The sequence below is a fragment of the Loxodonta africana genome, chromosome 4 (genome assembly GCF_030014295.1).
Source record: "Loxodonta africana isolate mLoxAfr1 chromosome 4, mLoxAfr1.hap2, whole genome shotgun sequence".
NCBI lineage: Eukaryota > Metazoa > Chordata > Mammalia > Proboscidea > Elephantidae > Loxodonta > Loxodonta africana.
This window is the reverse complement of record NC_087345.1, coordinates 87,479,019-87,490,826: the sequence shown is the minus strand read 5'-3', so window position 1 is coordinate 87,490,826 and position 11,808 is coordinate 87,479,019. Positions and strand designations below refer to the sequence as shown.

Sequence of the window (11,808 nt, the reverse complement as noted above, 5' to 3'; positions counted from 1 at the left end):
CTTCTAATTTCAAGAAAAAAAAAAAATTTCAAGGGCTTCTATTAACTTTCGATTTGTAACTGCCATAAAACTCTACTTTTGAGAAAACCAACACAAGGATGCAAATAATCTAAGCCCCTGACCCTGTTCAGTGAAAACCTCAAACCCAAGCCTGAGGAAATAAACTGAAAAAGATGAACTTGGAAAACATTTTTTTAACGTGAAAAGTACTTTAATAAAAATTGAGAGGCATGGTTGGATTTATAAGCAGTTTTTCATACAATCTAGATTTCCTCCTTTTATATATGTAAGTAAATACATAAATAATAAAACAAGTAACTTGTCTTCTTCAGATTTCTTCAAAGTCTCTTTCTTACACTGTTTTAGTTGCATTAAACCTTCTTTAAACAAGGTGAACACAAATACAAATCTGCTGATCATATGGCTGTTCTCTAGGGATACTGTCTGGTCTAGGATGCTGTATTTCCTAGCTATACACAAGGTTAGATTTCACTAAACTGTAAGAGTTAAGTGAGTTGGACCAGGCAGTGGAATTGCTGTGCAGAGGGCAAATGCCCTGTTAACACACAGGTCTGCATTTATCAGACCTCAGTGTGCCTGGAATAGAAAGTCAGGCCAGGCTGTTGGTATGATGCAACAGGTTTATGTATCTTCAGTGGCCTCCAGAGAGGTCAAGACTGTAAAGTAAGATGTGAGTATGTTCTGAACCTTCACAGTACTAGGAAGACAGTGACCAAAAGAAAGAACAATCACTACAGTATTTTTCTCATGAAATTTAGTTTTTCCTTATTCTGCCCACTGAGTTGACACACTAAACCAAATATTTTCTTAAATTAAACATCTCTCCTTCCCAAGGCCAGTCCTGCTTCAATCATTCAAAATATGGTATATAAACTGCCTTGATTTTTATAACCTCCCTCTTTAAAAATGGCATAAACGTTATCCCCTTAGTTTTTGTGTATTTTGGAGTTTAATATGAATTGTGAAAAGTACAACTAAAGCACCTCAAGAATAGTGCACCAGTACAGATAATATACATTTTTGTCTAAGAGACTAACACAAGCAGCTACTGTTCTGCCTCACCAATACGAAATGGTACCTCAGTGCATTATTTCAAATTAAATCCACTCTCCCTGCTTAGCTCAGGCAGAGCTACCAAGCCAGCTAAGCACCACTTAACACATACATTTGTTTATTCCTAGTGAGAACCCTTTGCAAATCACAATGGCACTTCCCAGACCCCTACAGAGAAAAGCAATCTTCCAAAAAAGCAAATCCTCTCCTTGGGACAGAGTATGGAGGCCCTGGTTAAGACCAAAATGTAGGACTCAAAGGCTCTCCTTCTGGGCTAAGCTTTTGCAACATCTGCATTTAACCTCTAACCAGGAACACAGGCAGAATAATCGACTGTTTACCTTTACACAGCTCACATTCCAAAATGGGTGGGGGGGAGGGGCTTCCCTAAGATAAAAGCTTCCCCTCCCAATTTCTGGTAACACTAGAGTTAGAGCCACTTCTTTGTGCTAGTTCTTGGAAATCTCCAAACATTTCCAGCAAACTAAATCCAGACTAGTGAATCCTAGGCCAAATAAAAATCCTAAGCAGTCTCTTAAAGCTCTTGAACCAGCCAAACTGGCTGCTTTAATCATTAGTTTACTGAAGACACAACAGGATTGTCTATTTTTGTGAGCTAACAAAATTAACAGAGACAGGCATTCTCCTGTACCGAATGCTACTCCTACTCCTTAAAGGCCAGAGGTTTTCAACTAAATTTTAGAAGTCGTGAGAAAGAGATGTCCTTCCAAAATAAAAAAATTTTTTTCATGAATGATAGATGTTAGCCTACCTCACCCCTAAAGATATTTTTTTAAAACACAAAGTAACTATTTCCTATTGAACGCCTTTGTTGAATTATATTCAATTAGCTAATTCTTTGCAATGAGACTCTGCTCGTTTTTCCTAAAGTAAGTAGGTGTTCTGGGTTACAAATGTAAGATTGTTTTGTCCTGTCATCACCCAAACAAACAAAATCAAAAGGGTTTCATATTTTTCAGCAACAAGACTTTCGAAATAAACTGTTGCGAGGTGTTGACTGACACACAAACATAAAGAACCAGAATTAGGGGGCATAAGAAATAGTCTAGTTATTCACTTAAGACCACAGAGGCAGAAGCAGAAACACTATTGTACTGAGGGCTTATCTTGGAACCTGTTTTTAGAGGCTGAAACTCAACAAACAGCTCTTCTTCATAAAGTGAGAATCCCGTTTTGTATAAAGCTCTTGGAAGGAGGCATTCCACAGGAACCCAGCCCTCTTCTTATCTGTTACCCACAAACAATGCTACAGAGATCACTTTTGGAATTATCTGTCAGTATACTTCATCAGAGTTCCTATCTATACCAGATCCCAAATTCCTCCTCATGCCAGACAGTTTCAAAACAAAAGCCTGAAAACAACCAAAGAGAAAAGAAAACAGAAGTAATCCGAACAATAAAAAAAACTGGTCTAGAGAGATTATGATGGCTCCTTGCAAGGGCCAACAAGATGCTAGGATGCCCAGAGCATTGGGTGTTTCAGAAATCTTAACTTGTTACAGGCACATCTCAGGGTTGTCAGAGGGCCCTCAGGCTTTTAAGTTTTGAAGCGTAATCAAATTCCACACACAGGTGGAAAGCCTATCTCTTCTCCACATATGCATTAGTTCCACACCCTCCACCCCAATCTTCACTCCTACATAATCTACACCTAGGAATGGCGGAAGATTAAAAAATAAAACAAACCTACCCTAAATTGGAAGAATTCAGGAAGCAAGATGTCTTACGTTATTCTAAACAAGAATGGGATATTTTGCTCTATAAATGCTATCACCGTCTCAGTGACTCACTGATCAAAAAAGGCCCATTCTTGTACATGCTGAAAAGAACTTGCTTGACAAATACACGGTTACTTGTTTTCTGTCTGCTTTAACTGGATCCCTTAAAATCACTTTAAATCATTGTTTCTTTAATGTGGAATGGGATGTGATTTCTGATCTCGGGACTGCTGGTATTCTTAACCAAACTATCAGGCTGGCTAAGTCGATGCTTTATTTGGAACAGTTCTTCTGAGTTTGAGGGTTCTTGCATCAAGTGAATGAGGGCTCAAATGAGGGAGGAAAAAAAGGTACTTGTCAGTTTGAAAGTCACAGGTTTATCTTTTCTACAATTAGACTAGGAGAAAAATGAAGAACCCACTGGTAGCAGGAAGAAGCAACAGTCTTCTTAAGTCTGGCATCTACAACGAAACAGGAAAAAACAGTTCTTAGTTCCTGTCAATGACAAAAGGACCAAGTGCATCTATTGATGGGCCACACAACTACAATCTGATTAAAATCTCTTGGTTTGCTGGAGGAATCTGCTGTTGTTAATGGCAGAACACCAAGTACCTTCTGACCCTTAGCTCTTTTGTGTCACTAAGCGTAGGGAAACTTGTTAATTGAATTAAAAACATCCTACACAGCAATCAACATACACTCCTTGTGTCAGAAGTTTCACAAGTGAGAAGAAAGTCAGAAATGACTATCTAGGCAATTGACTCAGATAATTCTGGATTAATTCCAATGAATTTATATTGATTTTTTTCTCTTAAATACTCTAAACCCATTGCCGTCAAGTCGATTCTGACTCATAGTGACCCTATGGACAGAGTAGGAGCTGCCTCATAGGGTTTCTGTGGCTGTAATCTTCACGGAAGTGGACTGCCACATTTTTCTCCCATGGAGCAGCTGCTGGGTTTGAACCACTGACCTTTTTTGTTTACTAGCCTTTTGGTTAGTAGCTAAGCACTTAACCACTGTGCCACCAGGGCTCCTTTAGTCATTAATTCAAATATATTTTTGAGCTCCTACAATGTTCATTAAGGGAACAAAAATTAATATATTGTTTTTGAGGCACTTAGCTAGTAAAAAGTAGAATTGTTGATAAAAACACAAATGGGATAAAACACAAATGCTAAGTTAACTTAAACCTTTTTCATGTATCATGTATATACATTAAAAAAAAGTCTCTACTCATACTTAAGTTCTTTAAGGGCATAAATCATGTCTCCTATTTCTTTTGTATCCTAACAAAGAAGCTATAGAATTATGCACACAAGAGGCATTCAAAAAAAGGTGCTTCAATTAAGAGGATAAAAAGGTCTGTGGCCGTTTGAGATAAGGATTCTTTATCTAACCTAGGATGTTTTTCTTTTTTCTGATCCCTCAGGGGTTACAAAGGAAAATAAATTTTCAGTGTGTAAGGAGTTTAACAGCAAAGAGTTAAGTTCCAAAGAAGAGAAGGGTTTTACAGAAAGAAGTTACTCCCAGGTTTTCACCTTGGAGCAGCCATTTTTGTTAGGTAGTATCCATTCTATATGATCACCACACATCCTGTGCAGTATGTCAGAGAGGAATTCAAAGTTCACCATTTACCCAGGTGTACTCAATATGTGGGAACCCTGGTGGTGTAGTGGTTAAGGGCTATGGCTACTAACCAAGAGGCTGGCAATTCAAATCTACCAGGCACTCCTCGGAAACTCTACGGGGTAGTCCTATTCTGTCCTATAGGGTTGCTATGAAGTCAGAATCGACTTGATAACAATGGGTTTTTTTTTTTTTTTGGTTTTTTACTCAATATATGCTTTCCTGACACATGCTAGTACTATTGGGTCTCTCACTTCTGGGGCCAAATTCCTATTTTCTGGCTTCTACATGTATTTAACAATTTGGTACCTAGAAGCAGCTGATAAATATTAAGTGTTCATAGCTAAACGGTGTTTGCTTTTAGTATCTCTTTTCTGCTTTTCAGTAGAAGAAACATCAGTTTCAGTACAAAATGAATCTTAACTGATGGATCCATTTGCCTCACTGTCCAGAGAGAGTGAATGAACTGGGAGGCAACAGGGGAAGTATTCATGTATTCAGTAAATATTCACTGAGGGCCTACTATCTGCAACACAGTGGGGGATATAATCCCATTTCCAGCTTTTTTAACATTCCTTGGCCGGTACATGTGGCTGGGTAACCCCAGCCACGACAGGATTTTTGAAGCATCACACTTTGCTCTGTGGAAAGGATAAGCTCAAGGAAGGGCTTCATTTGTAAAAGATTCTGGTCTCTTCATGTAGATTTTGTGGGGTGCTGTGAAACCAAATACTCAGCTAACAGTGCAAGACTCTTTTAGAGACCCAAAACTTTTATGTGCTCATTAAAAAGTATGAATTTTTTGATGAGTGTTAAACTGTACTGCACAGGGAAAGAATTGCAGAGCAGTGAAGCACAGCTGTCTGATTAATCTAAGTCCATTAAAGATGCATGATAGATCTGGAATGCAACTTCGATGTATCGGAAAAAAAAAAGGCAGTGCGTACTAACATTAGGGAAAACAACTTGGCATGTTAACGGAATTCTAATTTAACCAGTAAATGCCTATTCATTAGCGTGTAAAGCCATAACAGAGGCTATATTCTTAAAAGACACATAGACACACAAAGCTTTAATTTGGTACCATAATCTGAAAGAAAATTGGACCCAAATTGCTTTATGTCCAGTTAAATCTTGCTGCCATCTGAAGAGATAGTGAAATAAAACTGAAACACTTACTTGATGAGTTAGATGTTCAGTTACTGTGCATTTCCATCTATGGAGTAGAAACATTTCAAAATAAATACACCATGTCAACTGACATTCATACCATCCCCTAGTCTCGCAAATCACAAATGACTTACTCCTGGGGTGTAATGAATTACAATTTAAAAGTAGAATTTAAATTTAGTGACTGGATTCTACTCAAGAGCATGGGAAAAGAACACCCATTATGCCGTTTGGCATATAATTTGGCGACTTCTTTTTTTGAGAGATGCAAGTATCCAAAAGAGAAATGTTTTAAAGGGAGTCATCTAGCCACCTAAAAACTAGCTCAAACAGTAGCGAAGACTGAAATTAAGGAAATCCGAATTTAGTGGCAACACTAAAGAAGTTTGCAATAAATGAAATGACTTAAATATCTTGAGTATTCCCTATGTGAGAATTTCTTTAACACATATGGCACATATTATACAAATTTAGTGCCTGTTTTACCCAGCAAATGCCTTTGGGGTCTAGGGAAGGCATATGAGTGATATTCCTTATACTGGCTCTTATGACCCGTTACTTTCATTTTCTTTTTAGGCTCTTGAAATCCAATTTCTAGTCCCAATTTCCTATTAATGTTGTGCTTGAAAGTCAGGGGATGACTTCCTCTTAGCCAAAATCAGTAGTTTTTTTTATTGGTCCCTAAATTTACCAATGGTATTTGATCGTCAGTGGTCACTCCATCTTGAAACTATTCATTTGACTTCTGTGTTTTTGTATTTTCCTGTTTATAATTTCTTGTTCCTAACCAGGGCCAGTGCTAGGGTGGGTGTTAGTGAGGTGTTTAAGGTGCAAAATTTAAGGAGGCACTCACTCGCAGAGTCATGCAAGTGCATGGTTTTCAGGCCGAACATGTCTTTGCATAATCAAGAACAACTGCACTTAGTCTAATTAAAAGACTAAAAGCATCGTTTTACCTCTATTTCACTTACTGTTTTTCCACGGAAGAACATATGGCAGAGACTTGGGAACGCGCATGCCTGAAGCCAGGTTACTCTTATGTTCCATAACTATGTTGCTTGCAGGGCTGCAAAAAGAAAGATGAATTTGACCATGCAGGGATATCTATATCTATATTCTTCAGGCAATCACACACAAGAAAATCAAAATGTGTTTTTTTGTAATTTAGGGAAAACAACCACCTACATTCATCTGAAATGTAAACACATTTCCATCAAAACATTCCTGCAATTCAAATGATTACCACTTCTCTGGAAAGCTTACTGTTCTATACAGGCATTAAAATGGGTTTAAGCATTTTCATTTTCTAGAAATTGAGATAAACAGCAATGCCATCTACTGTTCAGCTGCATGACAGGCTCATCAACCCACTCAAACATAAAGAGGTAAAACAAAATGCCAGGACAACTAAACCAAAAAGCAACAAATCTCACAAAACTGAGGTAAAATTAAAGTTGTACCAATGCAATTCATCTTTAAGTTTTACTGTCTTAGTGTACACACAAAAGAGTTTATACTCAATTAACTGACCTCAGGAGGTAAGAAATAAAATACTGATAAGCATTCTATTTTGGGGGAAAAAAATGTCTGAAGTCTCATTCCTTTGTTTTCTAATCCAGAAATATTCTCATTTGGGTTTGAAACGATCTAAGGCTTGAGTCTTGGTAATGAGAAATCTTACAGTTTTAAATTAGATACAAAACCAATGGGAAGAAGAGATGCATTTTCTTCTCTACTGAATAGGTATCCTGGACCTCCCAATTTCAAATCAAGAGCTTTAAAAATATTTTTTACCCCAGAATTAGTTACCCAGAATAAAAATGATACAAGTGGTACAGCTGGAGAATTTTTTGAAACCATTGAAATAATGCGAACCTAGCAAAGAAACCAACTAAGACACAAGGGTATCTGGTGTTACTTTCAGTCTTTCTTGCTAGACTTTAAGTATCTTTTGTATCCCCCCAAAGATTAGCACAAAGCACGCAATCTTTATATGAATAAGTAACGGGGAAAAAAAACCCCGCACACCAAAACAAAATCTAGACTAAGTTACCACCAAGGAACATCAAGGAAAGAGGTGAGTTCATGGCTTTTCTGGGTAGTAGAGCACTTCGATTTTGAGAGGCAGTGTTGGAAATGTGACCATTTCACTTACCTGTTGTTGCCACAGTAGTTGGCTGTGCCCCAAACAAATGGGGTGCTAGTCTGTTCCCACAAATCTGTCAAAGGAAGCAAAATATAGTTTGTGGTACTACTAAGTAAGACACCAGTTCGTGCTAGTTGAATTTTTAAGATGGGAAATAATACACCTAAATTTAGAGAAGCAAGTAAAAATTGATCAAGCACCCTGCCTAAGTGACACAGTAGCAGAAATTTAATTGAAGGATATAAACATGAACGACATAAATAATAATAAACGTGCCTAGTAACAACCAAACACAGATGGTACAACACAATTTATGGGGAAAAAAACAGATGTAAAGAAGTGCTTTTTCCAATCAAGAGGGATAGGCTGTTCCATGTGTCTGCACAGGGATACAAATGTGCTCATTTTGGGGCCCAATAAAAATAATAACACATTCCAAACAACATGGTATGTTCATAAAAAAGGAAAATCTTCCTCCTGTCTTAAGCGAATGACTTATTTAGACATCGTGCAGAAAAAGAAGTAGAGACACTTCACCTTTATCCCAGTCTTCGTCACAAGGAGGGCACTGCCATGTGCTCTCAGCCAGAGTCTCTTGTCCAAGGTTCCTCGTTTGGTTGACTGCAAAACAACAGAGAGTCCAACATAAGAATGGGATATTGCCAAGTTATTATACTTAAAGGAGTTAGTGACTCAGAAGGTTGCAGGGCAGTAATGGGTCTTTGTTTCTGAACAATGAACGGTATGAAAATTAAATAGAGGGCTCTTATCTCCTTGTTGACAGAGACAAAATGAAGCATGAAACAAAGATGTTTACCATATTTATGGCAATAAAAGGATTTTTATTTTTAGATAAATTATTAGTAAAATGAATCAAGCTGTTCAGAAGAGAAAGTAGTCTGACAACCTATTGCAGCTAGGAAATAAAAATCTCAAAGGCGGAAAAACGTTGTTCTTCTGAAATGATGAGAGTCAAAAATCAAGCAAAAGATGTGGAATACAAATTTCAAGGGGCTAACCTCTAGTACTGAAACATTTTAGCTAGTCAGTCTTACCAACATCCTGCTCAATACAACTTTTGTCATCACAGCTCGAGATATGATGACTGATTTCAGCCCGAGGAACCTGGTGACGAGCATTGAAGGGACAAGTAGCCAATTTGTTTGCGACATCAGGATGGTTCTACAGAAACAAAATTAAGGGGTCTGTCAGTTCTTTGGATCTGTTAAAGCCCAAGGGGAATGGCTCAGCCTTATTCTACAAATGGCTTCCCTCAATAAATTTGTGGCTTAACTATGGTACACAAACTCATAGAAAACTAAGAGTAATTATTTACTGCTCCTGCAGACCATGTAAACATTACTTCAATATTGTTGAAACTTGAGCATTTTTGTTATGATTGTAGAGACCAACGACATAGATAACTAGGGTTAAAGTGGCTTATAAAGAGCTCAACAGTGAATTTAGGATAGGGTATTCGAACCATACCTTCTTCCCCTGTTTATTTCTCAGGGTCACAAGACTCAGGAGGCACAGAACCTGATGCCAGAGCTCTCCAGATCTCTTTGAAAGCTGATACTCAAGATGAATAGTAACACTAAAACCAAGTATCTCTGCCACTGCAACACAACAGTGCTGGAAAATAGCTGTTGGAAGGGAGCTGCAGAAGAGGCCAACTAATGATTTTTCAGATTAACATAGGGACGCTTATTTAAAGTAATGATGCCTGAAATGAGGCTGTGAACGATTTGACCTTTATTTCAGCTATTTCACTAAGAAAAAAGCCCAAATGGTTATTGTCTACTCTGCTAACGATGTTCCTTATTTTAAATCTGATTATAATTTATTAAAATCGATTATATTTATTTATAATCAATGTCACAAACGATTCTCAAAAAAGTAAAAATAATGTGAAACGTTGAGAAGGCTGGAATAAAACAGGAGGATTGAGAAACTCATGAGGGCAGGAATCTCCATCATTTTCCTAAGGAGTATCAGGCATTCCTTCACAAAGGTTTTGTGATCAAAGACGAAAAGGACTGGGAGAGCGGGGTTAGGGCACTGTCTTTTACCACTTGCCTCCCTTTCCCAACCTATCCTTGGGAAACGGTTGGGAGACTAGAGGAAGAGGTTACGGTGATACATTCTGATCCATATTGTCCACGTTTAACCTGAAGGGATTCTTGCTCTAGAGAATAAAAACAGCTGGAAAAATAATCAACAAAGGCATTACAATGTCTACAGGATTATAAGAGAAACACCCTTTAAAAGATGTTAAATATGAATCGTATGTAGATTGGATTAAGTACCCAAATTATTTTTCAAGCGTAAATCCTGGCAGAATTTTGGCCTCTGTATCTGACATCTGTATTTTAACAACTTTCGAAGTGCCTCAAGTAAAGTACCAGCATTAAAGCAGTTTCTATCAGTTAGGTCTATAAAAGAGTGATGAGAGAAAACCTGATGAGGTTTTTTTTCTGCTCCTTAAGAATGCTTACTGTCGACACTTGAAGAAAGTTATTTTTAAGAACAATCATTTTTTGGGCTGTCCTTTAGCTGTTCAACCTAAAATCTTTAAAACTTCTAAACAAACAGACCCCAGAAATGAGTATGTTATAGTACTCGATCCTTGTATTTTGGGAAAATGAACACATCAAATTCACATCATAAGGGATCTCTCATTGCTAGCAAAAATTACTGTTTCTTCTGTTTTACAAAGCGTGAAAAGACTCCAGAGAAGTTGTTTGTAAAAGGTGCTTTTTTTTTTTTTGTCACTAGTTATGGGGTGAAAAAATCAAAACAAGAAAAAACTGTGCACACCAAGAAACAAACAAACTCCTTTCTATAAATGTTGGCATTTAACAAAGAGGCAGATTCCCAAAACAATTCTGGCATTCAATGAAAACATGCTAAAATGATTTCATGTTTATAAAATCTGGCTTTTTAAGAGAACTCAGGAGGACATTAGAGGACAAACTATCACACTAATACCCTACCTTTCTGCACTTGATAAGATGATAAGGGAACCTGCAGGCCCTGATCTGGTGGTTTTTATCATAGGGGCACTGTAATAACTTCTCAGGGTCCAGGGAATCGACTGAAAGAGAGAAAAATACGTTAAGTATAGAGAATACACTACAGCATTCTAGGCACACTGGATTTTTCAAGAGACTCTGTAAGAACAACAATACAGTCTAAAGACAGCTTATGATTTTTTAAAAGGAAGACTAAACATTTAAAAAAGAAAATGTAACTCTTTAAGTAGATAAAACTATTATCACTGAATCTTAGTAAGTCCAGTACAACCAACTGTCATGGGATGGCGTCTTAATTCATCTTCTGTTGTACATATTGTTGTTCTCATTGTTGGTTACCCTCACTATAAAAATAAAAGGTTAAATGAAAAGACTAGCTCTTTTCCTTTTCTGAAAGTGCTAATTCAGGGTCACTGCTGTTCTCTAGCAAGCTCAGCCAGAGCTCCCAACCAGTACGTTAAAGCCTGAATGGACTGCAGGTGTGTCAATAAATCAATGCAGGGGCTCTCTGCACCTGCATGCATTCCCCGCCCCCCCCCCCCCCCCCCCCCCGCCACCCAAGTCCTTGGGCAAGTTGAGGGTAGTAAACCTCCTCCACCAGCATCCCTGGCTATTTAGTATGCCATGACATAAAAAAAAAGTCGGGAAGCACTGCTCTATATCTGTTATATGTTCTATGGAAGCTTGAGAATTTTAGTTGATAAATTTCTTATTCATCTGTCTGCTTTAACTTACTCCTATACATTATTCAAGTTCCTGATCTTGGTCACTTTAGTTACCTCTCAAATGAAACCCATACCTTTATCAGATAGGTGGTTTTGATATTTTGAAAGAAAAAAAAATTTTCTTTAATTTAGTGATTGCCACCTTGGCCAGCTAAAAAGAACAATCTGCAAAAACAGAACTCCTGAGGTTAAGGTGACTGCAGACATATGGAGCTGCTGTGTTAAAGTTCCTAACCTACACAAAGCTATTTAAAACTTCTCTAAGATGCCTAGGCTGAGCCCCCATTTTT

The 11,808-nt window shown here is 37.7% G+C and overlaps 1 protein-coding gene across 3 annotated transcripts in view; it reads right to left on the bottom strand.

The window, feature by feature from the left end:
• Nucleotides 1-1,487: 1,487 nt before the first annotated feature.
• Nucleotides 1,488-11,808, bottom strand: part of GTSF1 (gametocyte specific factor 1) — a 39,151-nt gene continuing 28,830 nt past the window's right edge. For all 3 annotated transcript variants that reach the window (XM_064284105.1, XM_064284106.1, XM_010597324.3), the window contains 7 exons: nt 10,755-10,855; nt 8,814-8,940; nt 8,296-8,379; nt 7,768-7,831; nt 6,584-6,678; nt 5,622-5,658; nt 1,488-3,274 (listed from right to left, as the gene is read on the bottom strand). In XM_064284105.1, the coding sequence (XP_064140175.1) occupies nt 5,642-5,658; nt 6,584-6,678; nt 7,768-7,831; nt 8,296-8,379; nt 8,814-8,940; nt 10,755-10,855 (488 nt within the window). In that variant the 3' untranslated portion in view covers nt 1,488-3,274; nt 5,622-5,641. The remainder of the gene's footprint in view (nt 3,275-5,621; nt 5,659-6,583; nt 6,679-7,767; nt 7,832-8,295; nt 8,380-8,813; nt 8,941-10,754; nt 10,856-11,808) is intronic.